General features: G+C 35.2%; 2 protein-coding genes across 7 annotated transcripts; one reads left to right on the forward strand and one right to left on the reverse strand.

Moving 5' to 3' along the window:
• Positions 1–844: 844 nt before the first annotated feature.
• On the forward strand, positions 845–14,513 carry ChLD3 (Chitin and LDLR binding deacetylase 3). Of its 6 annotated transcripts, none has more exons than XM_087358536.1 (11): positions 845–962; positions 5,623–5,766; positions 7,039–7,143; positions 7,393–7,539; positions 8,679–8,794; positions 9,014–9,222; positions 9,750–9,871; positions 11,711–11,940; positions 12,428–12,598; positions 13,317–13,448; positions 13,984–14,513. In XM_087358536.1, exons 1-11 carry the CDS (start codon positions 860–862, stop codon positions 14,125–14,127), a joined length of 1,623 nt encoding a protein of 540 aa, XP_087214662.1. In that variant the 5' UTR covers positions 845–859; the 3' UTR covers positions 14,128–14,513. The 6 variants fall into 6 exon arrangements, with proteins under 6 accessions (XP_087214662.1, XP_087214663.1, XP_087214666.1 ...); XM_087358537.1 differs by lacking the exon at positions 845–962 and adding an exon at positions 1,744–1,796; XM_087358540.1 differs by lacking the exon at positions 845–962 and adding an exon at positions 7,259–7,316 and having other exon boundaries at positions 5,635–5,766.
• Positions 10,522–22,439, reverse strand: muc (dihydrolipoamide S-acetyltransferase muc). Its single transcript, XM_087358548.1, has 9 exons — positions 22,191–22,439; positions 20,881–21,044; positions 20,375–20,511; positions 20,000–20,272; positions 19,464–19,640; positions 19,037–19,230; positions 18,396–18,558; positions 17,769–17,908; positions 10,522–16,814 (listed from the first exon to the last, which is right to left on the reverse strand). Exons 1-9 carry the CDS (start codon positions 22,307–22,309, stop codon positions 16,685–16,687), a joined length of 1,497 nt encoding a protein of 498 aa, XP_087214674.1. The 5' UTR covers positions 22,310–22,439; the 3' UTR covers positions 10,522–16,684.
• Positions 22,440–22,580: the final 141 nt, after the last annotated feature.

Below are 22,580 nucleotides of genomic sequence, written 5' to 3' on the forward strand. Positions count from 1 at the left end.
GAAAGAGGGCGAGGGATTAATATACGAAATAAATAATTTCCCGTTTAATTTCAACAACCATTTTGAAATATTATGTCTAATAATTCAGTATTTTGTTTATTAAAGTCTTGTTTATACCGAGAATCGAACAAAACCTTTAATGAGGGTATGTGGATAAGATGTCGAGTTACTAAACGTTAAACCAGGTGATACATATAATTACCATAAATCACACGCAAACGTATTTGCCATTTCTAGAGAGTTTGTGGAAGAAAATATCGCCCACTCCGAAAATATCTAATTACTTTTACATTTACATAAAATTTAGCCTCTTCATTATCTGTGTGTTATTAAAACAGACAACCAAAGTACAGTCCCTTTCAAAATTCTGTGCTGTAAAATTTAGTGTATTATGTTTATAAGCTGTCACTAAAAAGCACTATGTTTACATATAAATTCTCCGGTTAGCAGCCGTGTCAGGTGGATAAACGGCGAAAAACCAACGTTTCGAGAACCATCTTTGTCGTCATCCTGGAGGAACTGAAGTATAGCCCGAGAGCAATTATTTTACCTACTCACCGTGAAAGCTGCAGATTAAACATCATTATTTTCACAGTCTGTCCCTTAAAGCATTATGTTAAGTTGTATTTCCTCGTAGGTATTATTTGAAATGTTTATCGATATTTACAATGGGGGCTAAATTGATATGTACATGTGCCTCTATTTAAATCAATGTTTATGTGAACTTGGTGTATTCTGACAGACTACAAACATATTTAAAGTAACTGCTCATCTTTGGACTTTGCAGTATTTATCATACCGGTAATACCATTGGCACAGAAATATTTACAGGCAGATACTTACACATTCAGAGGCTGGTATGGCCCACTACAGTTTGGTTAGGTTCACCTTCAGTAGTACACCTAGTTCTCTTAAACTCAAGACTCCGTGTGGGCCATGCCATTATCATCAATATAAAGAGCGTAAGTAACTTACAATTTCTTATATATAGTTCAAGGGGTGAGTGCCTTGCTTAAGTCGATGGGCGAAGCATAAACTTGTATAATAATTTCTCAAATAACAGAAAAAGTACGCAAATGGATTAGAAAGCGTGTTGTTACGTGTCTGATGCCCAGTACTGATTTATTCCCATGCCATAAACTTGTAAGGTATTAAATCAAACAAAAAGTTGTTGACTAAGTACTGTGTGTACGATATTTAACGATTACATCTTCAGAAATAAAGTCGAATGGAATAGGGATGTTCTTAAATGACGAATCAGAAGTAAATATGAACAAATAATAAAATTGTGGACCATTCAATGAAATTAAGTTTCTTAATTGTGTTATTACCGTCCCAATTACATTTTTTTAAAATTACGTTGTAGTTCATATGTACTAGGCCTCTGCTTATTTCATTAATCAGTTGCGTTACATTTTTATTTCGAATCGACGTCTGCAGTTACGTCGTCTGAAATTTTGAATCACGAACAAACCGCTGCTAACGATCACCTAAATATCTTGAATGAAATACTGAAATTAAAAGTACAACACTGCCATTTAACTAATTACAGAGATCGTTTGAAGGTAGAAGTAGAGGAGGAAGACATCAGTACAGTTTTCAGATAACTATGAAGGAAAAACACTGTTATATCCGAGTCGAGAAAAGTTGTACGATAAAGGGTTATAATGACTATGTCATGTCGAGAAGGAGGTCACATATAAGAGTTCGGTGGGGCTGGCGACCGCCATTCAGTGAGTTTGTGGCCGTGACCATGAGAGTTTGTGCTGCAATAAGAGTGATAGTGTGCCTGGCGGGTAAGCTAAAATACGCGGGTCTTGCATATTCTTCGACACATGTGGTGGCCTCAGTTAGCTTTCTGAATTGTAACGCCATGTGGACTTGTAATACCAGGGTTCAAGCCCTGAAAATGGAGGTAGTATGTTCCTCCGAAATGTAGTCGACACGGCATCACAATCCAGAAGACATACATTTTCAGAGCTATGAGAGCCTCAAATCTCATATATATTTGACATATTATTATTATTATTGCTGCTGATTTTTCCGCGACACGTAACAATACCTGCAATTTTTTTAAAAAAAATAAACGTAAGTATGTAAAGTAGTAAAATATCTTAATAAATTGACGGAACTATGGTCGCACGGCTGGCTTACTTATCGCCCTGATGATGGAGGCGGCAACTTAGGTAAACGTTTACCAGACCACATGGCAGAACAACCCAGAAGGCAGCCATCTGCAAATTCCTAACACAGGTTATTTTATGGAGAGGAATTTTAGCCCACCGCCCAACCTCCGAGCTGACGGACCACCCTTTGTCGGCTGTTCTCGAATTATTATCGAATATATGCGAACTATTTACATAATAATTAAAAAGTAACAACATTACAGAATTTAAAAATGTAGAAACAATATGGATGAATATAAGGGAATGGCGGTCACTATGACAACTTTCAGACCTGATAACTTAAAAATCGAATGTATTCTTTAGCAAATGAGATGATAAAAATGCAAAAACTGAGAGTTCTTTCCAAGATATTTTGTTTTGTTGGATTTGAAGTTCTCACGACGGTAAGTACGAAGATGACCATCTTCTATTTTGTTTTGAATTTTACACTTCCCTGGTGGTAACAGTATCGTCTGTGCATAACCCCTTTGTCTTACGCTTGTTTCTACTTACCTTGAGCCGTGTTACGTTATGATTGTTGTCCGCTGTACCCATGTAGGTCACATTGCTCGCTCTCACTTCTGTTCCTCATACTCAGTTAACTGACCGCGTTCATTTTGTGAACGCTTTTGTCCGTTTGTTGCATTGTCGTTCACTTTCCATTATTATATACTGGTAAGAGATTCATTAAGCGCCAGAGAGTTGGCATGTCATTTACAAATAATCAGGACTAAGGAACTAATTATCATTATAATTATTATTCCTTTCTTAACAAATTATTCTCCACCACACCGAATGAGATGATACAAACGCGATCATTATTATAAAAATAGAATGCGGATGTGTGAACTGGATTAAACTGGCATAGAATGTGGTGTAATGAATCTTGCGGTTCTGTGAAAGCATAGAATGTTTTGTTTGGCTGCGTAAGGACGTGTGGCAGGAAGTTTGTTAATTATTTTAGTAATTAAATGTAGTCTGTTAAGTCTTCGTACGTAACTAATCCTTCTGTTAATAAATCCGATGAGAGCAAAATGTCAACATAAGTTGAAACGAGATAGCAATGCAAAATTTCGATATTGCTATCGTGATTTTAATCGTATTAAGGGACTGCATTCAAGCAATAAAATTATCGACTGAATTGTAGTCACTCCATTCTGTCGATTTGTGCCGATGTACGATGGCGTAAGTTGTGTGCGTATATAAATTTTTTTTAGATAAAATTGGGACTTGTTCCCGTAAGGAGGTGAGCATATTAAAACTGATTTTTTTTAAGAATCACGGTGTGAAGATGTGGATTGGAGTAAACTGGCTTAGGATAGGGTTCAGCTTTAGGATTCTATGTTTCACATTTCATTGGCAAAGCAAGTCTTTCGTCATTTATTTAAACTTGGGAATTATGAGGTTCTCACGGCATTGAAGCCGCCTATGTTGGTCTGCTGCATTGAATTGTGATGCAGAATGTGGTCTCCTAGGTAGGATGAAAAACCTTAATATGAAGACTTTATTCCTCCGAAACATTTGTATCTACTTAAAGATCCACACGGCATTGAACTCAGAAAGACAACATAGATCCATCATCCTGCCAACCTTCTAATTTTGCTCATCTGAATGAGAAGACCGCGCAATGGAGTTGTTATGGTTACGAAATGCCCATATGTTCTATTCAAACGCCGTTTCTACTACGAATTGCGGTTAACTTCCGGTAAAAGTTCACCTGCTGTGCAAGTAATTACTGGAGCTCTCAGAAGTGTGTCAGTTTGAATAAAGGTCGCATCGTTTATTTAGCCAGCAGGCTCGGAGAGAAAAAGAAAGATACGAAGGGAGAAAGCGACAGCTTTAAGATTTTCATAAATTATAACGCGTCTCTGATGAAGTGACCGATTTTGACAAACTTTTAAATTGGAAACTTGAACTTAAATACGATTCTAATAATAATATTCTGATTACAATAAGCATAGTCTCCAAGTAAGGTAAAAGCGCTACGTTAAAACTTGTTTAAAATTCAAATAAGTAACAAACAACTATTAACACTATAAAAAAGACACTATTGCCATACGCGTTTCGACCTCAAGGGGTCATCATCAGTGGCATCTGGGAAATAAATTAATTTAACCAAATGGTTCAAACTGGATTTAATAGTTGTTTGTTACTTATTTGATATTCTAATACACTACACGGTATGCAAAGTTTTAAGATTATTGTTTCAAATTCAATGAAAATATATATTGATACTTAAATTTTGTTTGTTGCTTCCATTGAGATAAAACATCTCTCGAACGGACGACTTTTATTTGTACAGAGTTAATATAAACAGAGATTGAACTACATGCTTCGAAATGTTGAGCATTTCACAGATCAGCCTCCATATTCCCATAAGAACTGCATTTAGTCACTCTACAAAGTGGATTCTTTAGAACAATTGTATTCAACCATTTTTTGTTCGCGTACCCCCAGATATAATTTCTCTTCAACTTTGTACCCCCAAAGTCGGTGTATAATTCAAGTTATACATAGTATATAATGTACTTCTAAAATAAATTAAATAAATTACATTACTGATTATTCAGTGTTTATCATAAAATAATTTATATTTTTTAAATATTACGTACCCCCTAAGATGTCTTCTCGTACCTCCGGGGGTACGCGTACCCCAGGTTGAATACCACTGCTTTGGAATGTAGGGTAGTACAACTGGCGGCCCACGACAGCTTATAATCCGGCCCGCGAAAGTATTTTTTAATTTTTACTAGTTAGTACAAATCCATTTATTTTATTCATTCTTAAGGATTTGAAGAAAAAAATTGTGTTTCTCATCTCGTCTGCTGCTTTACGTACAAATACCACATGTCGGTACGCGTTATCTAAGAATGTGTTACTATCAACCCTTCGTTTAGCAACAACAAAAATAGATGTTGATATTCCGTCACTGGTAAAAGAAGATTCTGCTCAGTGATCTCACTAAAGCCATTGACTTTAAAAGCATGAGATGTACGTTCTACTGGTACAAATTGTTACTGTATCAGATACAAGCTGTTAAAGAAGCGAGTTCAAATAATTTGTGTAAGTTTTCCAGTTAAAAAGTGTGAGGATACAAGCTGTTGCAGGAGCAAATTTAAAATAATATGCAACTCTGTAGTAGTTTGTAAACATTTAAATAAAATTTATATTTCAGCATATGCAATGGTAATTTGTCATTTTTGAATAAGTTTTATTAAAAATAATAGTAATGCAAAAATAGTGACAGTAGGGGTTTCTTGGCCCTTGGGTCCAACAGGGAAACTATTCTGGCCCGAGCGAGGAAAAAAGTTGGACCACCCTGCTTTAGAACATAATGAGGTTATGGTCTATAATGACAGTGATATTATTCTTAAGAAAAATAATTATAAAGAGACCAGCCCCGGCTTTGAAGCCCGAGGAGTGTTTTGGTCTGACTGATCACTTTTCTTCGAAGTAGGTTTGGTCATGGCGGACATCGATCATTACCATCTGAAACTGAAAGTTCCGTGTCTGGAGGATGGCAGGTTTTACCGCAACCCCAAGGTAGAGCCCGAGAAAGTGTGGACCATCTCCGAGTGTTCCAAATACTATCTCTGCCTCGGTGAGTGATGTGAGGGGAATTCTGAGTAAACAATGGCGTTCCTCAAGTCTAGTACACGATGACGATGACGATGATGATGATGATAACAACAATCTCAGGAATTTTACCAGAATTTCAGTGCCGAATTATATTTGCGGGTATAAGTACCAAATACATTACCGAAATATATAAAGGTGTTCTTGTGACGTGCCATCTTGTGAAATAATTTTTCATTATACTACGAAAATACTACTGAAACAAAGTAATGGATTAGGATTCTTCGCCACATTTTAGGCAATATACTTTGTAATTTTATAAAATAATAATAAATTATAACATCTAATGTAAATATGTTAATACATAGTTATAATTATTATTAGACTGTTATTGTTATTTTAAATTTAAAGAAAATATTTATAATAATAATAATTATTATTATTATTTTCTATTTTAAACAGACTTTTCATGTACGTAGACTTTAAGAAACTTTTCCAACAATTCACACCAGCTAATATTTCACTGACAACATGAAAATCGTCTTGTGACACAGAATATAGTATCCATGTGAACCAAAATGAAAATTTCATGACAACTTTTAGTCTATGTCTCAATACCATATTCCATCGAATCTCTGAATTGTTTCGGATATGTAACATGCAAAGAACGGAGAGGCAGACGGAAATCGACACGCACGTACTTTCCAGAACAACTTCAGCGTGTAAAGAAAATTGTAGATGTCATGAAAAAAGTCATTAACTGGCATTTTTGTCAAAATCCAGGTAACTTGTTCGGAAACTTGTAGATGAAGACACTAACTGATATCTTGACGTTTTAACATAGAAACAGAGTTGTATTCCATTAAGTGTTGTTTAGATGCAGAAGAACTTTGAACTTTTAAAATGCATTTAATAACTTCTTACGTGACACGGACGATATAAAAATTAATTCGCCTTAATGTAGAGGCAACTTCTCTGTCAGTAGTGTGCGGCGTGTAGTCGCAGCAGGCGCTAGGTCTCACTGTTGGTCTTCCACGCGAACTCAGGCCATATACCAACATTTCAGGTTGAATTTTGAAACATTTCATACCCGTTGAAATAAAACGAAAATAATGCGTAGTGATACCATCTGATCAAAATCATAAAGTAGCTTTGGAGATAAAACATGTGAAGTACTTAGATATTTTTTATATATAACTATACAAGAATCTCAATTTCTCCTTCCCATTATACACAAAATATTCTACTTTTATGAATAATTGTTCTCATTGTTGTGAAATATTTATTTCTTTTTCAGATGGTGAAGTGTTTGGATTTAAATGTTCCACAGGCCTACTGTTTGATGTCAACAGGCAGATATGTGACTTTAAGATAAATGTAGACAATTGTGATGTGGTGGCAGGTAAGTTATTTTTAAATTTAACACATTCGTCTGTATCTTGATTTCAATAGATGCAATGAAACGTAGTTTACAGAATATTTTTATCTGGCTGCTAATTTAGTAAGTTCAATTTCAGATCAGTGCATGGAAATTGTTATTGTGGCTGCAGAGGAATGTGCATTATATGCAGGCAGGTATGGAACTTCCAGCAAAAATACGTACATTAGGGACACTAAATTAAAAATATAAATTGCAAAAAACTTGTTTCAGAGGCAAAGGTGCCACAGCCATTACTTGAAGCAGCTGAATGTGAAAATCCTGACCATTTGGGCTGTGGAGACGGTTCATGTTTACCAAATGAATTTTTCTGTGATGGTAGTGTCGATTGTGCAGATGGTTCAGACGAGGGCTGGTGTGGTACGTATTTGAATTTAAACATTTCCTGCCTCTTATCAGAACTTCTTCCAATATTTGTGAGCAATGTCAGTCTAAAGTTATTATTGTTATCCCTGTCAGATGCAGCAACTGCGTCCTTACCTGTTCTCTCAATTTATTTGTAACTGTCTTGACAATACACTTTTCAGAAGATATCAGTATCTGGATTTCCATGTTCCCCATTTCAGGCCCAGCTCCAAAGAAGGAACTCATTGTATATGAAAACACTCTTTGAACTGTCATTGTCAAAATATTCTTCTTTATAGATTCTTTTCTGAAGATGCATTTTTTGAGTCCCCAAATGTGGTAATATAAGTTAAATGGAATAAACTACTACATTTATTTCTCTGCAAGAGGCTTCCCCTCTCGCAGAGAAGCTGCAGAGTAATATGGAGAAGTTATATGACTAAAGGAATGTTGAGGAAAATTACCTAGGACCCAACTAATTAACTAAATTCATAGAGCAGCTCCTCCTTGGGAAGCCTGTACAATTGCACCTAAAATGGTATATTATAAGTAAGATTTGAGGTAATAACAGCGGTGAGTATGAAGATTTCTGTCTTCTGGGTTGTTGTGCTGTGTAGTCTGATAATCGCCCTGATGACGTAGGCAGTATGACCTCTGAAACGTTGGTAAACATCGACCAGACTACACAGCGCAACAACCCAGAAGACAGAAATCTTCGGTATATCATAAGTTGCATTAATCAGATACACAGTGGCAAAAGTATACATTTTGTGCTGAGACCTGTAACAATTGAAGATTTTACAAACCCATTTAACAAGTGCTTGAACACCCTCATTTATAATCTTGAATTAACTCCCAGTTGTTTCCGTTACTCAAGGAGTCAAAACGAGAGGCCAGAAATTTAAAAACGAGTATTTCCAGCAGCACATTCATGATTTCTTGTGGAGGTTTCAAAGAACTGATGTAAAAAATACTACAGAGTAGCAAAGTGAGTCTATAGAAGAACAGATGTGCCAGAACTCTTCCAACATGCAGCATGTTTACAAGATATAAACATACATACAAATTCTTGAATTTGTTGAATACTCCCTGTATATGAAGTAATTTTTGTCATTCATTTTAAAATAATAACTATTGTAAAATTAATGTTACAGATGCAGATCATGATCCAAATGCAGCTTTACCCTGTAATCCACACACCTGTAAACTTCCAGACTGCTTCTGCTCACGAGATGGAACCCTTGTTCCAAATAACATGGAGCTCTCTCAGGTTGAAATTTTACTGTTTCTTTAAGATATATGCAATATAATACAGTACTGTTATAATTATTTAATGTGTGACAATTATTATAAAATTCTCAGTTCATGTAAAATATTCTGCTGTTATGCACGCTTTACGTGATGCATATAAAATTAATGTATTGTGTACATATGTTCACTTTTACTTTGTGCTTTCTTTATTTTCAATACAGTTGTTGGTGTGTTTTAGGTTCCACAGATGATTATACTGACATTTGATGATGCCATCAACTCTGAGAACTGGGACCTTTACACACAACATCTATTTATTCCAGAGAGGAAGAACGCAAATGGTTGTCCAATCCGTGGCACTTTCTATGTTTCACATCAGTATACAAATTACCAACAGACTCAAAAATTGTGGAATGATGGTCATGAAATTGCAGTTCATTCAATCACGTAAGTTTAGCTTTCTAATTCTGTATTCTTGTCAGATTAAGCTATAACAGCAGAATGGAAGTCTACTTCTATTACAGTAAGCACGGTATCAGCAAAGATTAAGAAGTATGTATGAAAAAATTCTTTGTTTCATTCTGTCAACCTGTAGAAATATAATTTACATTGATGAAGTCTGAAGGTTTCTGATGACAGTGTGTTATAATCTATAAAATTGTTCTCTTGGTCTTTGTCCATCATCTAACTTATAAAAAAATAAAATTACATGTCAGAAGCTCGATTCTGCTTCCATCATCAGGTAGAAAGGGAAGATAACAGATACCACAACTGTTGGGCCAACCTGGTTGAGGTAGGCTCAGACCTGAACCAGATCTGAGGCTAGATCAACTAGTTCATTATAATATAATTATGGGCTGGATACCTAAGAATAATGACACAACAGTCTCCTTAATGTGTGTGCTTACTGAGGATTTCTCAGCTGTAATATCTGAGAGATCACTTTTCATCCAAATTTAATTTCTCCTGAACAGACACCGAGGGCCTGAAGAGTGGTGGAGCAGTAATGCTACAATAGAAGACTGGTTTGACGAAATGGTGGGCCAAGCCAATATCATCAACCGCTTTGCTGGTGTGCGAATGGAGGATATTAGGGGTAAATTATTGCTGAATATCATGACAATAAAACTTGATCTAATCTTACTAATATATTTAATTTGTGCTATGATTAAGCAGTAAAAAAGTACACCATGTTTCTTCTGTAGTCATAAGATTTATAGTGAACAGAACAATTTAAACTTCAGTTAGTTCTGACAAATATACCTTTATTCATTACAGTTTTAGGCTTCTGTTAAGATTCAGGAATGAGGTAAGACAGGGCTTCTGGTTACTGAATATACATGTTATGCTCCTTACTGTATATGAGATCTCGGTGTAGATGGGGTATATTAACACTTCAAAGCCCAGTGTTAACTATACATGAAGGATGATGAATTTTACAGGTTTAATCAAATTGCTTAGAAGTGCTGGGAAAAATGATATACCAAAGTACTCTATTCAGAAAAGTCATTTGCAGGATTTGGTCCTCATGAGAGTTACAGTGAGATACAAGTATCCTTTGAGTATGTGACTTTTTTATGCATTATACATAATTTCATAAAATTATAATAAATTGAAATGCTCGCTATTCTGATTCTCAAACATCTCATAAATTTAAATGTCTGTAAGAAGGTTTGCACTTCACATATTTGTGATTTCAAAAGATAAGGGCACACAGAAAAGCAATACCATAATTACTACACAGTATTTGCTGTACTTACATATTTATTCATGTGGCAGTGTATTTCAGACGGGCATACAAACATAAAAACATACATACATTACAATTTCAAAAATTTCACTTATAGCAGGGGTTATATTTGTCAAGACAGTAATTTTCCTTCTTAGAAATTTCACTTTGATTTTCTCTCTACTCTCCTTCTATAGATGTCACAGTGACTTAAAGCATGTAAATTCAGATCAATCAAGAAACATTCAATGTAATAAAAACACACATATTACAGTGATAATTAATGTTCTTCAAAGAAGAAAGAGGGTTACTAAAAATAAAAATGAGATTTTCAACTGAATGGGAAGTAAAATCTTTCTGCAAGAGAAAACATATGGCATTAACGTTAAAATTCACAACCCACATTATAATACATTTTTTAACTTAATAATTTATTTCTGGATTTTTTATGTTTATTTTTTTAAAAAATCTTTCATAATTTTATTATTCACAAAACAAGAAGCAGACACAGATGCATAATTTTCTTTAAATAGTTCTCTATCCACATTTAGAAGATGTCACATCTTTGAGAAATGAAATTTATGTCAAGTAAACTTAAAAAAGCTAATTATTCATATGTTTAGTTACGATATTCAATAATACAGCCATTCTACTTTCTCTAAACTATTTATGTACTTTATCTTACTTCGCACCATGGAAATAAGTGAAAATAAACAGCATCTGTGAATAACCAATTCATTCTCTGCTAGTTTAGCTAGTACAGTGAATGGCTAATATTTTCCATTCTATTTGTTTCACTTGTAATCAAAATATTCTGTAGGCTACATTTCATGGATGTCATGACGTACCTTTGATGATTACAATTTCATTAATAACAATATTAACGCTTTACAAAAATTCATACATTAAATTTACTACACTTTGTTCCAATAATGTCGTCATATAATTTTGCAATAAATGCCAGAAAACTGTATCACTGAAATAACAATTTTACTAAAGTCAAGTACTGTAACATAATTGCATTTTGTAGGATTTAAGGTTCACACAATAGCGAGTATGAAGATGGCTGTCTTCTCGGTTGTAGTGCCATATAGTCTGGTAGAAGTTTACCAGTGTTTCAGAGGTGCTTGCTGCCTCCATCATCAGCTCAGTTCATTGGCAACCTAGAAGACACCCATCTTCATAATTAAATTTCTTATTTTCCAGGGATGAGAGTGCCATTCTTAAGAGTTGGTTGGAATCGTCAGTTCCTTATGATGAAGGAATTCGGTTTTATTTATGATGCCTCTATGGTAGCTCCTTTCTCAGACCCTCCACTGTGGCCTTACACATTGGATCATAAGATTCCACATCAGTGTACAGGAAACAAACAACGCTGCCCCTCCCGCTCCTATGCTGGTATCTGGGAGATGGTGATGAATCAGCTGGCAATTGAGGTACGAGTTTCTGGGTTATAGAAATGTCTCAAGAAATCAAGTCAATAGTTAAGCCCTTGGATTGAAATTATCATAAAACAAAAAGAGCTTTCCTGATCTCTGGAAAAGTTTTTGTCTTGGAGCTATTATATTCATATTCTCCTTTGGCTCAGTTCTCTCATTCCATTCCTCTGCTTTGCTGCTCTCATTATGGTATTTTCATATTTAATAAAACTTTACAAATGTTTTAATCAGACTGGGCGCAGCTGATCCTGAACAGCCAGCTCAACTTTTGACACTCTCAGCAGCCACTTCTACCTCTTCAGTATTAGTTATTGGTATTGGCCCTGTACATGCTGATGTTTAGCCAAGCTCACTACATATGAGGCCTTTTCTTTTATGATACACTTCTCATATGTACAAAGGAAGTATTAAATACTGAATTCATGATCTCCATTCTTCAACATGTTTTAAATTTTTAATGCATGAGTGTCTGTACCTGCTCTAGGGATACACCTGTGCTATGGTAGACAGTTGTCCACCCCACCTCTCAGGGGATGAAGTATACAATATGCTCATTCACAACTTCAAGCGGCATTACAACACTAACAAAGCTCCATACGGACTTTACTTCCATACAACTTGGTTTAGAAAACCAGAATATCTTGCAGCTTTTAAGGTAAGAGTTATTTCATTAATTCATATATACATTTAAAGAGCATAACTTCACCATGCAGGAATCTTCACAGAATTCCTCATTGTTGTTGCATATAATTTGTTGGAAATGAGAACATCCATTTACACATTTTCTCTTAATTATCCAAAACATCATGAAAAGGAAATACAAGAACTATTTGTGTAATTACTCAATTAAATTGGGCCTTTCATTCATGTTTAATAATAAAGGCATACAAATTGATAGAATGTGAAATATTCAGAAATTCAACCAACCAATTTATTCTTAAAATCATGTGAAATTTTATATCACACTTTTACTGAAATTTCTGAACTCTCAATGCAGTGTAATTTTATGTTCAAGACTTCTCAAGTCACAGACTTAATTATTCATAAATTTTCTTCTTAAATAATAATAATAATAAATGAGAAATATGGCACAGATATTAATTTTAATCTAAATTAAAATAGGATATTTTGTGCCAAATACATTCTGAAAACTTATATTTAAAGTTTAAATCAGAACATTAGTTAACATAGTTACAGTGTTAAATAATATGGCTGTCCTGTTTTCTTTGAATCTCTTATTGTAAGGCTAATAAAATTTCATGAACTCTGCAAAATAACAAAAAGTGTAATTATTCTGATTTTAAGGCAATCTAAACAAGACCATTTTAGAGATGAATTGATGACTAAATGCTATAATATTGTACATTTTACAGAAATTTATGGATGAAATGGTAAAACTTCCTGATGTGTGGTTTGTGACAAACTGGCAAGCAATTGAATGGATGAAGAAACCAATACCAGTTAATCAACTAAACCAATTTGAACCCTGGAACTGCAAACGACAGGTCTGTATTTACATGGGAGTAAAAATTAAGTATAATAACTTGTACTAGAATAATCTGTTGAATTCAGAGTTCTGCAACAAGGGTTATCATCATGATGATTAACAAAGACGGTATGAGTAAAAAGAAGAATCAAAATGATGCTGGAAATAGAACATCATTCAAAATTATGCACTGTCCTATAAAAATTCCCCAGTGAAACATGAACATTGTTACGGCAATGTGCAGGATATTCTTTTTTTGAGACAAAGCCAAATATACTTCTACTGATAATAGTACAAACTGATTCCCACAGACAAAACAGGCATATATAAAACTGTGCATATATAAGGTACATCTGTAAGAGAAAACTGTTAATGTCTGGTAATTATAACTGTCTAAAAGTCGTCTTTAGCTAGACAGCTATTCAGATTTACTATTGTTTGGCTAAGTGCATATTTTCTGAACACCTTTTTTAAACCTCAAGACATATTCATCAAGCTTGCAGTGTATTGGATTTACACAAACTAGATTATAATTTGAATGCAACTTGTTACAGCTGGAGTCAAATGAATTTGCCTGCAATATTGGAAAGAGCTGCAAACTGCACAGTCGAGTCCTACAAGCTGACCGCTACTTGTATACATGTTACGAGTGTCCCAAACAGTACCCATGGATAAGAAATGAGTTTGGTCTAGATTAAAGAAATCTTTTAACTTCATGTTCAGAGAATTAGAGCAATTGCTTTCACAGAACTTGTTTAAATGGTAAGCAAAGGGCAGGATCCACATTCAATGAAGCCCTTTAAAATGTTCTGAGTGATACAGAGCAAATCCTGAAGCTGTAAGTACTAACCTCACAGTGTTGTTAGAAAACTCAAGAACTTCTGTGAAACTTCTGCTTCACCAAGATATCCTAAAATTGCTTGCACTTTAGTTCTTTAACATGTTACATCATGAATATGAGACAATGAAGTCAAGTTAATGTAACAAAATAACTTGAGGCGACTCAATTCACTTCAGTGTTAACTGAACTCTGTAGTATGTATTCTTGAATATCAGAGTGGTATTATATAGCAGTCTTATAGTACATTATCTACTATTCTCCATCTCTCAGTTTAGAAATGTTATATTTGATATACCCTGCACAACATATAATGGGGGAGGGTGGATATCAAATACACTTCTTCTGGTTAGAATAGCCTAGAATAAATTTAAAAGACAGAAAAACAATCACAGGTAACTTGAACCTAAATTGTTCAGATCTCTGCATTCCATGCAAGTGTGGGATGGTTTACATTGGACAAACTTGCCATTCTGTTGAAACCAAGGTCAAAACACATCATCACCATAACCAGCTCTATTATTAGGAGAAGGCAGCCATGGCTGAACATATCAATCCTGATCATAATATCCTGCTAAATGATACCAGTATCCTGGCCAAGAAATCCAGAGGTAGATGGACAGGGTTAACGGGAAGTAACGGAACAACCTCCATGCCAACATGAATAGACATGATGGGTTCTCCCTGAGCAGGTCAAGGTAGCCTCTTATTCACACCCTGAAAGAATGGTAGGTTTTCTCTAATGACAAGACATGTACCTCTGGTTCACCTGTCCTTCCTTTTAGTGGCCCTGACTGAAAAGGGCTACTTTCCTAATCCTCTGTGCTACTGGCACAGACTGGGCTCCATCACCCCTCAACTTCTCATTGGCCAGTCTTCATGTGCTACCTGACTCAATTCTCTCCTGAACCTTACATAACCCATCAAAGCCCCAACCCTTGACAAGATCTTCTCAGGCAGCAAGCCCTGTCAATTGTGGGCAAATGCCCAATGTTTCAGAGACCATCTCTGCTTCAGACATCAAGAGAATGATGTGGAGATGCTATTGAGTTCAATCACCAAGCCCTAACCCTAAGGCCATATTAACCAATAAGCACAATAGTCACTGTGCCTAGGGCCTACAAAAACTTCAGGTAGCAGCACAATATGCAAACAAGAGACCAACATAGAATGTCACAAATACCATTTTGCTGAGAAAATTATTCAAGATATTTTTGAACAACATTCTCACTATAAAAATTGATGCATCCACCAAACAGCCTACAAAACAGAAGGGTCTATAGCCTACAAGTACCTTAATCCAGCCCTGCCTAACCCTACTCACTTCAAACCTAAATTTAGAATCATGCTCCTCCAAAATTGTGGTATACAACCACAAGACTACATGAAAGAACCCAGGACACGTGAACTCTCACTGCTATGAAAATATCAAATTCTAAAAGTAAATTTTCTATTCTCTACACCAAACCTTGTTTAATTATTCAGAAACGAAGATAAGCAATCCATTGCAAGACTTCAGCATTTTAGAAAAACTTTCATAATCTACTTGCCAGTTATTCTATAAACATGCAGGAAAAAGGTCTAATTGCCTTGTGCTGTCAGTAACAACACTTGAAATGTTCACAATTTCCATATATATTTAACATGCAGTAAGGACTGTCAATAAGAAAGCCTGTGGTGGAAATCAATGATTTTCTGATTATCAGCCTATTGCTGTCATACGAAGACAGCACCCACAGGTCAATTCCTACCTTGTATATCAGTTGCAGACTATATTGAAAGACATTGAGTTTACTTGTGTAACTTAACCAACTACATTATAAACATCATCCCAAATAAAATCTTTATAGCAAGTTTTGCTTTAAGTTTGTGTACTGTAAATATAGTTTAAATACATTATATATACATCTAATTATGTTACAAACATTTTGCATATTACCTTATGGTTTGTTTGAGAATAATTATGAACACCTCACAAGCTGAAGTTGATCTAATTAACATAAATATAATCTAGAAAATGCTGATCATTCCAGGATTTATTCAGGTTTGTACTATGAAGGAAAACTGACACTGCTTGTACAGTATACAACATAATGTCTCTTCAAAATTAAATTAACTACATTTAAACTATTTTTAAAAATTACAGATTTAAATTAATCTTGGTTTAAACGTAGTTCTTCATTAAAAAGAAACCAAAATGATATATAGCAACCAAAACAATTCAGCTCATTGCTATGTTTATTTGCCAATATATTACTCCAGCAGATGTCTTGACCGCACATCTCACTGATCACTGTAGTAAATGGATGCTTGAAGCTATTCAACAGAAATTGGGCTGTTTCCTGTTACATCATGTATTGTGTCAGGGCATATGGCTTTAATAATTATCTCCACAGACTAGACCTGGCTTGCACATATTACAGCAACATGGTGTGTGGTTTCTCAAGCAGTTGTTTGAACTTGGCCAACCACTGTGCACCCACAGCCCCATCCACAACACGATGATCACAGCTGAGTGTCACAGATAAGAATTCTGCTTCTTTAAACCTGCAACAAACCAGACACTACAGTCCAACAGCATTCTTACTTCTTACAGTGCCTGTAAAAATTCATTCATTTGTAACTAACTCCTCTTGAACACCAACATATTCAGCTGGTCAAGAAATTCTGTTTTTCTGGAATGTCAAAGCAACACCATATTCACAAAAGCCAGCCATTATCAACAGATGACTCTTAGAATGTGACACTAATGAAAATTTATGGCGTCTGCAAAAACCTGCCGCTTTGGTAAAATGTCCAATTCCGAACTGCATGATTTTCAGCCATACTGAAACTTGTTAATTTTATACCAAATAATTTCTAACATACAATGTTATCCTACTTTTATATTATTATGCCATTCCTGGTCCTCAGAAAAATAATTTTAACCACTTGTGGATTATATGGAATGTTTGTTCTGTTTTTAGGATTTACTATATTTTTTGCCTTTCTATTGGCATGTCTATCGAATTTAATTGATCTTCAATATAGCTCACTTGATTTTATAGTACAGTTGAGGCAGCACACTGCAAGGACAGTGTGAATCATTACAGAATGATAAAGTGGGGAAAAACCAAAGTACTTTGAGAAAAAACTGCCCTTTTGCCATTTTTTCCATCATAGCTCAGGTACTGAATCTGGCTCTCTGCAATAAAAATCTAATTTCAAGTGTTTTTGCCCTACTGTATTTACTTTGTAATGAATATTATTGAGACACAAAATATTGCACACCTAGAACAACAGGGACATAACTAAAATTTTACAAGTGAGAAATTTCAAGTTTTATACTGAATATTTAAGTGCTCAAATCTTATAAGGATTAACTGAAATGAAAGAAACTATGGATGTAGCCTTATTATAAAATGTTTAAAACAACTCTGACTCCAAAATACTGGCACAAAATATAAGCAGTTGTGGCACTATTATTCTAGATGTGCATTATTTCAAGAACACAGTACTTACCCTACTTCTGAGTTTTTATCTGGTATAAGTCTTTTTTCATTTGTTCCTACAGCCAGAATACAAGCCTGAGGAGGATTAATGATGGCTGAAAAGTTCTTCACACCAAACATACCCAGATTAGAAATGGTAAATGTTCCACCCTGCAAAACAACCCGAGGAATATCAATTGTACACAAGACAGCATAAGCCATACTTCATTATAATACATATCCCATGTGATTAAAAAATAGAAAAAGCAATAACATTATTTCTAAGCTACGTCAAAGTTATTGAATTAAATTTTTAACTAGTTTCTGGACCAAGATTCAAACCTGTGACCCCCAAATTATTAACAATCATGATTATTAATAAAATGGTGAAATTTACAGTAGTAATTTGCCTGGAAGGACTGAGGAGGATGACAGATAACCAAAGAGGGGACAGTCAGCCTCTAGGCCAAGAATCATACCCAAAACCTCAAAAATACACAAAGCAAGAGGGCTAACGACACGGTCTTGACATTTGCTTGGCATACTGGACAAGTAAGTTCTTCAAAATGATCATAACTCTCTCCTTTCTGTGTTTATAACTCGATTTACTGTTATGCTTGTGCAGTTTAGTACTTATAGTAACACAGTAAAACTGTACCTGGAATTCATGTGGCTGAAGTTTGCCTTCTCGTGCTTTTGCTGCCAGAGATTTCACCTCCTTACTAATTGCAGCCAACCCCTTCTTTTCAGTTGCAAACACAATAGGTGTTATTAATCCCTTGTCTGTGCTTACTGCTACACTGATGTCCACAGAAGTAAACCTGATAAGATAAAAATGTAAAGGAACTAGAATGAAATCGCCTTACAGTATATTACATATTAATGGTTTACTTAAAATTAATGTAAGTTTTGTTAATTCTCAACCACATATATAAATTACAAAGTACATAGTGTATTATACATAGTGTATGGGAAATTTTATGTTATGCATGTGACCACCTCCAACCACAAAGCATAGAATGAATGGCTTCCAGGTTGTTTCTATCACATTTCTTGGTACATGAACAATTTGTCTTGCTGCTTCGCATTATAGAGAGGGGTATGCTATATCAACATAAATTGATGTTGGCAGTATATAAGCCTCTCTGCTAAATCAACATATGCTAAGTTTAGCAGCAAATGTGTCAATATATAATTGTGTAAATTAAATGTGTGGATAAAATGAAAAGAAATGGGAACAGATCAAACTGAATGAGGAAGTAAATGTTCTAAAAGATAAATTTAGTGAAGAGCACTTACTCCCTAATTACTGTGTCCATCCATGCTGAATTTGCTTCAGGAACTTTTTTACATGCCAGTGATGCTGCTTTGATGATAAAATCATTGATACTAAGTTTGAGACCATCATTTTCCAATAACTTATTGAGCTTCTGTCTCAGAGACAGAAGTTGGTCCATGTTTATGTCCGCTGACAAATAGAAATGAGGTATTGTCTGCAAGAAACAGCAGAAATTTCATTAATTCTAAGGGAAATGATGTGACTGGAGAATGAACAAAATTACATAATAAGGAGATTTGTGACTTATAATTTATAACTGATTAATGTATAGGGACCATTATATCAAGAACTTAAAATGGCCTGAACATGTAGCACAGACAAGAAACAGAAATTATATATAAACCTTAAATGGAAATTTCACTATATTACACAATTACAAGGCCACACCTGTTTTGATTGTTGGAGACGTTTTGCAATAACTGCTCGAATGCTAGAAACTGGCAAGTCTGTGTATATTCCACTTGGGGCAGCGGATGGAAGGGCAGCTGCAGGAGCAGCAACAGGTGCTTTCCCCAGGTCAGCAGTTGTTATAGATCCATATAAACCAGAACCCGAACCCACAGCCTTAAAAATACACATTCCAGTCAAAACTACATAAAGAATAAATATCTATTTGCAAACGAAACACAACAAATTCCTAGAAAAAATAAAATATAGTTGTTATTCTCAGAATTTTGAGTTTTGATCATGTTTAGCCTGCACAGAACAATAAATTCACAGCTTTTTGTATGGCTGAAAAAACTTAATTTTAAATTAAAAACTTTATTTTCTGAAAGAATACAAAAATTACATTTATATGGCTATCACAGTGAACTTCTTGAACCCAGAAGACACTACGTTACTGTTCATGAAAACATCATAATACAATTACTTCTGGTATGATGAAAACCTATTAGGTTCATAAAGAATTATAATATACATACTGCCAAATCAAGTCCTTTTTCTGCAGCCAATCTCCTTGCAAGAGGACTGGCAAACACTCTTTCTCCACCTGACCGTGTTGCTTGGGTAGACAGAGTAGAAGTGGTCCCAGCAGGTACTACTGCTGGTGGTGGAGGTGGAGGTGGTGGTGGTGGTGACACTGGTGCTGTTGGTGCTACTGGTACAGGAGCAGCAGCTACGACAGCAGGCGAGTCATCTTTGAAGTCATTAAATGCTCCCACATCTGACTGATTTTCCGTAATAATGCACACAAGCTGTATGGCAAAGAGGAGTCGATTTGTACAAAAACACCTAGTCAAACACAACTTTAATAAATTCCCCAAAAAGCTCATCACTGTAAAACGATTACAATTTACCTTTCCAACTGGCACATCTTTAGTGCCTGCTGAAACAAGAATCTTTGCCAGATAGCCCTCCTCAGGTGTTTCAAAACCCATTGTGGCTTTATCCGTTTCAATTTCTGCTAATAAATCTCCTTCATTCAACTTGTCTCCTGAAAATAGTAACAATAATAGTGATGATAAATTCTATTAATATTATAAATATCCATTATCTCAGGGTAGTAACAATAATTTTCACTACCTTTCTATATTTGTCCCTTGAAATGATTACCACAACCTTCCAAAAATGAAATTCCAAAATGGGCCTCATTAGTTTGTTCTTATACAAAATTAAATTATGAACATGCTCACATTTTTGTTGGGTGGGGGAGGGAGAACTCTTACATCAAAGTAGAAATTGTAGTTTATCTAATTCATAAATTAAATGCTGCATGTGAACTGAAGTTCTGAATATGATAATTACTGGGAATATTTTAAGCAACTCTTAGATAATGTCTTATGATGGTACACAATGTACTTGCCTTCCTTTTTTTCCCAACTGACAATAGAGCCCACCTCCATAGTTGGTGACAATGCCGGTAGTGCTACTTTTGTGTGTGGAGGCAAATCAGGACTATAATAACACTTCTGTGTAATGCCCCACCTCCATGATATAATATTTTTTTCAAGTAAGGAGTTTCCATACCTGTAACAACAATGTTATACTTCCAGGCAAGTACAGATTCTTCATCAATAATTAAAAGACTAACAGAAACAATGTTACCAACTTTTACAACAAGAATGTTATTGCTGTGACCAATGGCTCTATTTACAGTTCCTGGACCAGACTGATTCTACAGACCAGGCACTATAAGGATAATTAGATGAGTGGAAATAAAGAGAATGTTAACACTGATGGAGACCTACTGATTAAAGTGGAATTGAGAATACAGTGATGTGAACTACATTCACATATGAACTATGGCTGATATCCGGAAAGAACATAACAGAAAAGTCCATACTGAATTTGTTCATTCTTAAACCATTAACCATGACTCTTAGACTATCAGGTCTGCTACTAGAAGAGGAGATCTTAATATCAGGAAGCTAGATATAAATGTTTCGATACAACACATTGCCTCTGTTTGGGCCCTGTAGCTGGAGGCAGAACGTTGGTATCTATCTACAAATCTGCATGATGCTGCAGCTCAACAGGCAAACACAGATCTCTTATGTTGGTGGAATAAATAATTTTCTTACAGCTAAGTCAGGCTGAAAGCAAATGTTACTGGTCAACTGGGAGCTTTTTGTTGGACTTACAATTGCTATTTAAAATTTAGAACCTGACTGGTCTGACACACAATTCACTTGTAACTTACTGAAATCATGAACTTGAATTTGGTTTGTATGTATGTTGAAGACAAGCACTGGACTGTGTGAGATTTCTGGTTGTCACAGAAGTGAGTATGAAGATGGCTGTCTCCTGAGTTGTGTTGTGTGGTCTGATAGAAGTTTAGTGACGTTTCAAATATGCTTGCTGCCTCCATCATCAGGGCACAAAACAAGAGTCGCTGCCAATATTCAGAATGTGACAAAGATTGCTACATGAATGCAAAAATATTTCTTCAATGACTTATCCCAGACGTATAAAACGACCCTTCTCTATTTTATCCTACCAAGTATCTGCAAACAATTTTGTATTGCCTCCTCAAAAAGCGTACTTCTAGTCTATAACACCTCAGGACGCATAAGGAATCACTTGACTTCAAATGTTTTACACTAAACCATAAATTTCATGAAGTGGCCTTTGTGCTACTTTTAAATACCAATTCAAATTTAAATAAAAGATTACCTGTGGAGATGTTTTCTCCTAACACATTCGACACCTAAACATCTGACTACATTTATTCGTATAGCTTTAGTAACAGTTAATTTCAAGATATCATTTCGCCAGATAGTCGTTCGCAGCATTGTTCGTTTTTATCTTAAATAAAATGTATGTAATGTCCCTGTTTTCTTGGATATTAGACTTTACAACTTTCAATCTGTTCAGAGCATAACCTACACCACTTTGCCAGAAGGGCTGAAAGGACACATTGGGAATAACGTGGTGGAAATAAGTACGGTGTGTTCATGCCGTATATGACCTAGGTCATGCATAATTGATGTGATGTAAAGCGTGATCATCTTTCTCTGCACTTCACAGCTCGAGAACGGATAAAGAGATGCTAATCAAATAATA

Source organism: Zootermopsis nevadensis, unplaced genomic scaffold (genome assembly GCF_977971745.1).
Source record: "Zootermopsis nevadensis isolate Lab colony 2312 unplaced genomic scaffold, Znev_1.0 Znev_ptg000030l, whole genome shotgun sequence".
Classification (NCBI taxonomy): domain Eukaryota; kingdom Metazoa; phylum Arthropoda; class Insecta; order Blattodea; family Termopsidae; genus Zootermopsis; species Zootermopsis nevadensis.

Coding starts and splice junctions, on each gene's coding strand:
- muc (XM_087358548.1), bottom strand. CDS start 22,309: ATGCTGCGAACGACTATCTGGCGAAATGATATCTTGAAATTAACTGTT. Junction 19,641..19,999: donor AAAAAGGACTTGATTTGGCA/GTATGTATATTA, acceptor TGTATTTTTAAG/GCTGTGGGTTCGGGTTCTGG. Junction 18,559..19,036: donor ATGGACACAGTAATTAGGGA/GTAAGTGCTCTT, acceptor TTATCTTATCAG/GTTTACTTCTGTGGACATCA.
- ChLD3 (XM_087358536.1), top strand. CDS start 860: ATGGCCCACTACAGTTTGGTTAGGTTCACCTTCAGTAGTACACCTAGT. Junction 963..5,622: donor TTATCATCAATATAAAGAGC/GTAAGTAACTTA, acceptor TCTTCGAAGTAG/GTTTGGTCATGGCGGACATC. Junction 12,599..13,316: donor AATATCTTGCAGCTTTTAAG/GTAAGAGTTATT, acceptor TACATTTTACAG/AAATTTATGGATGAAATGGT.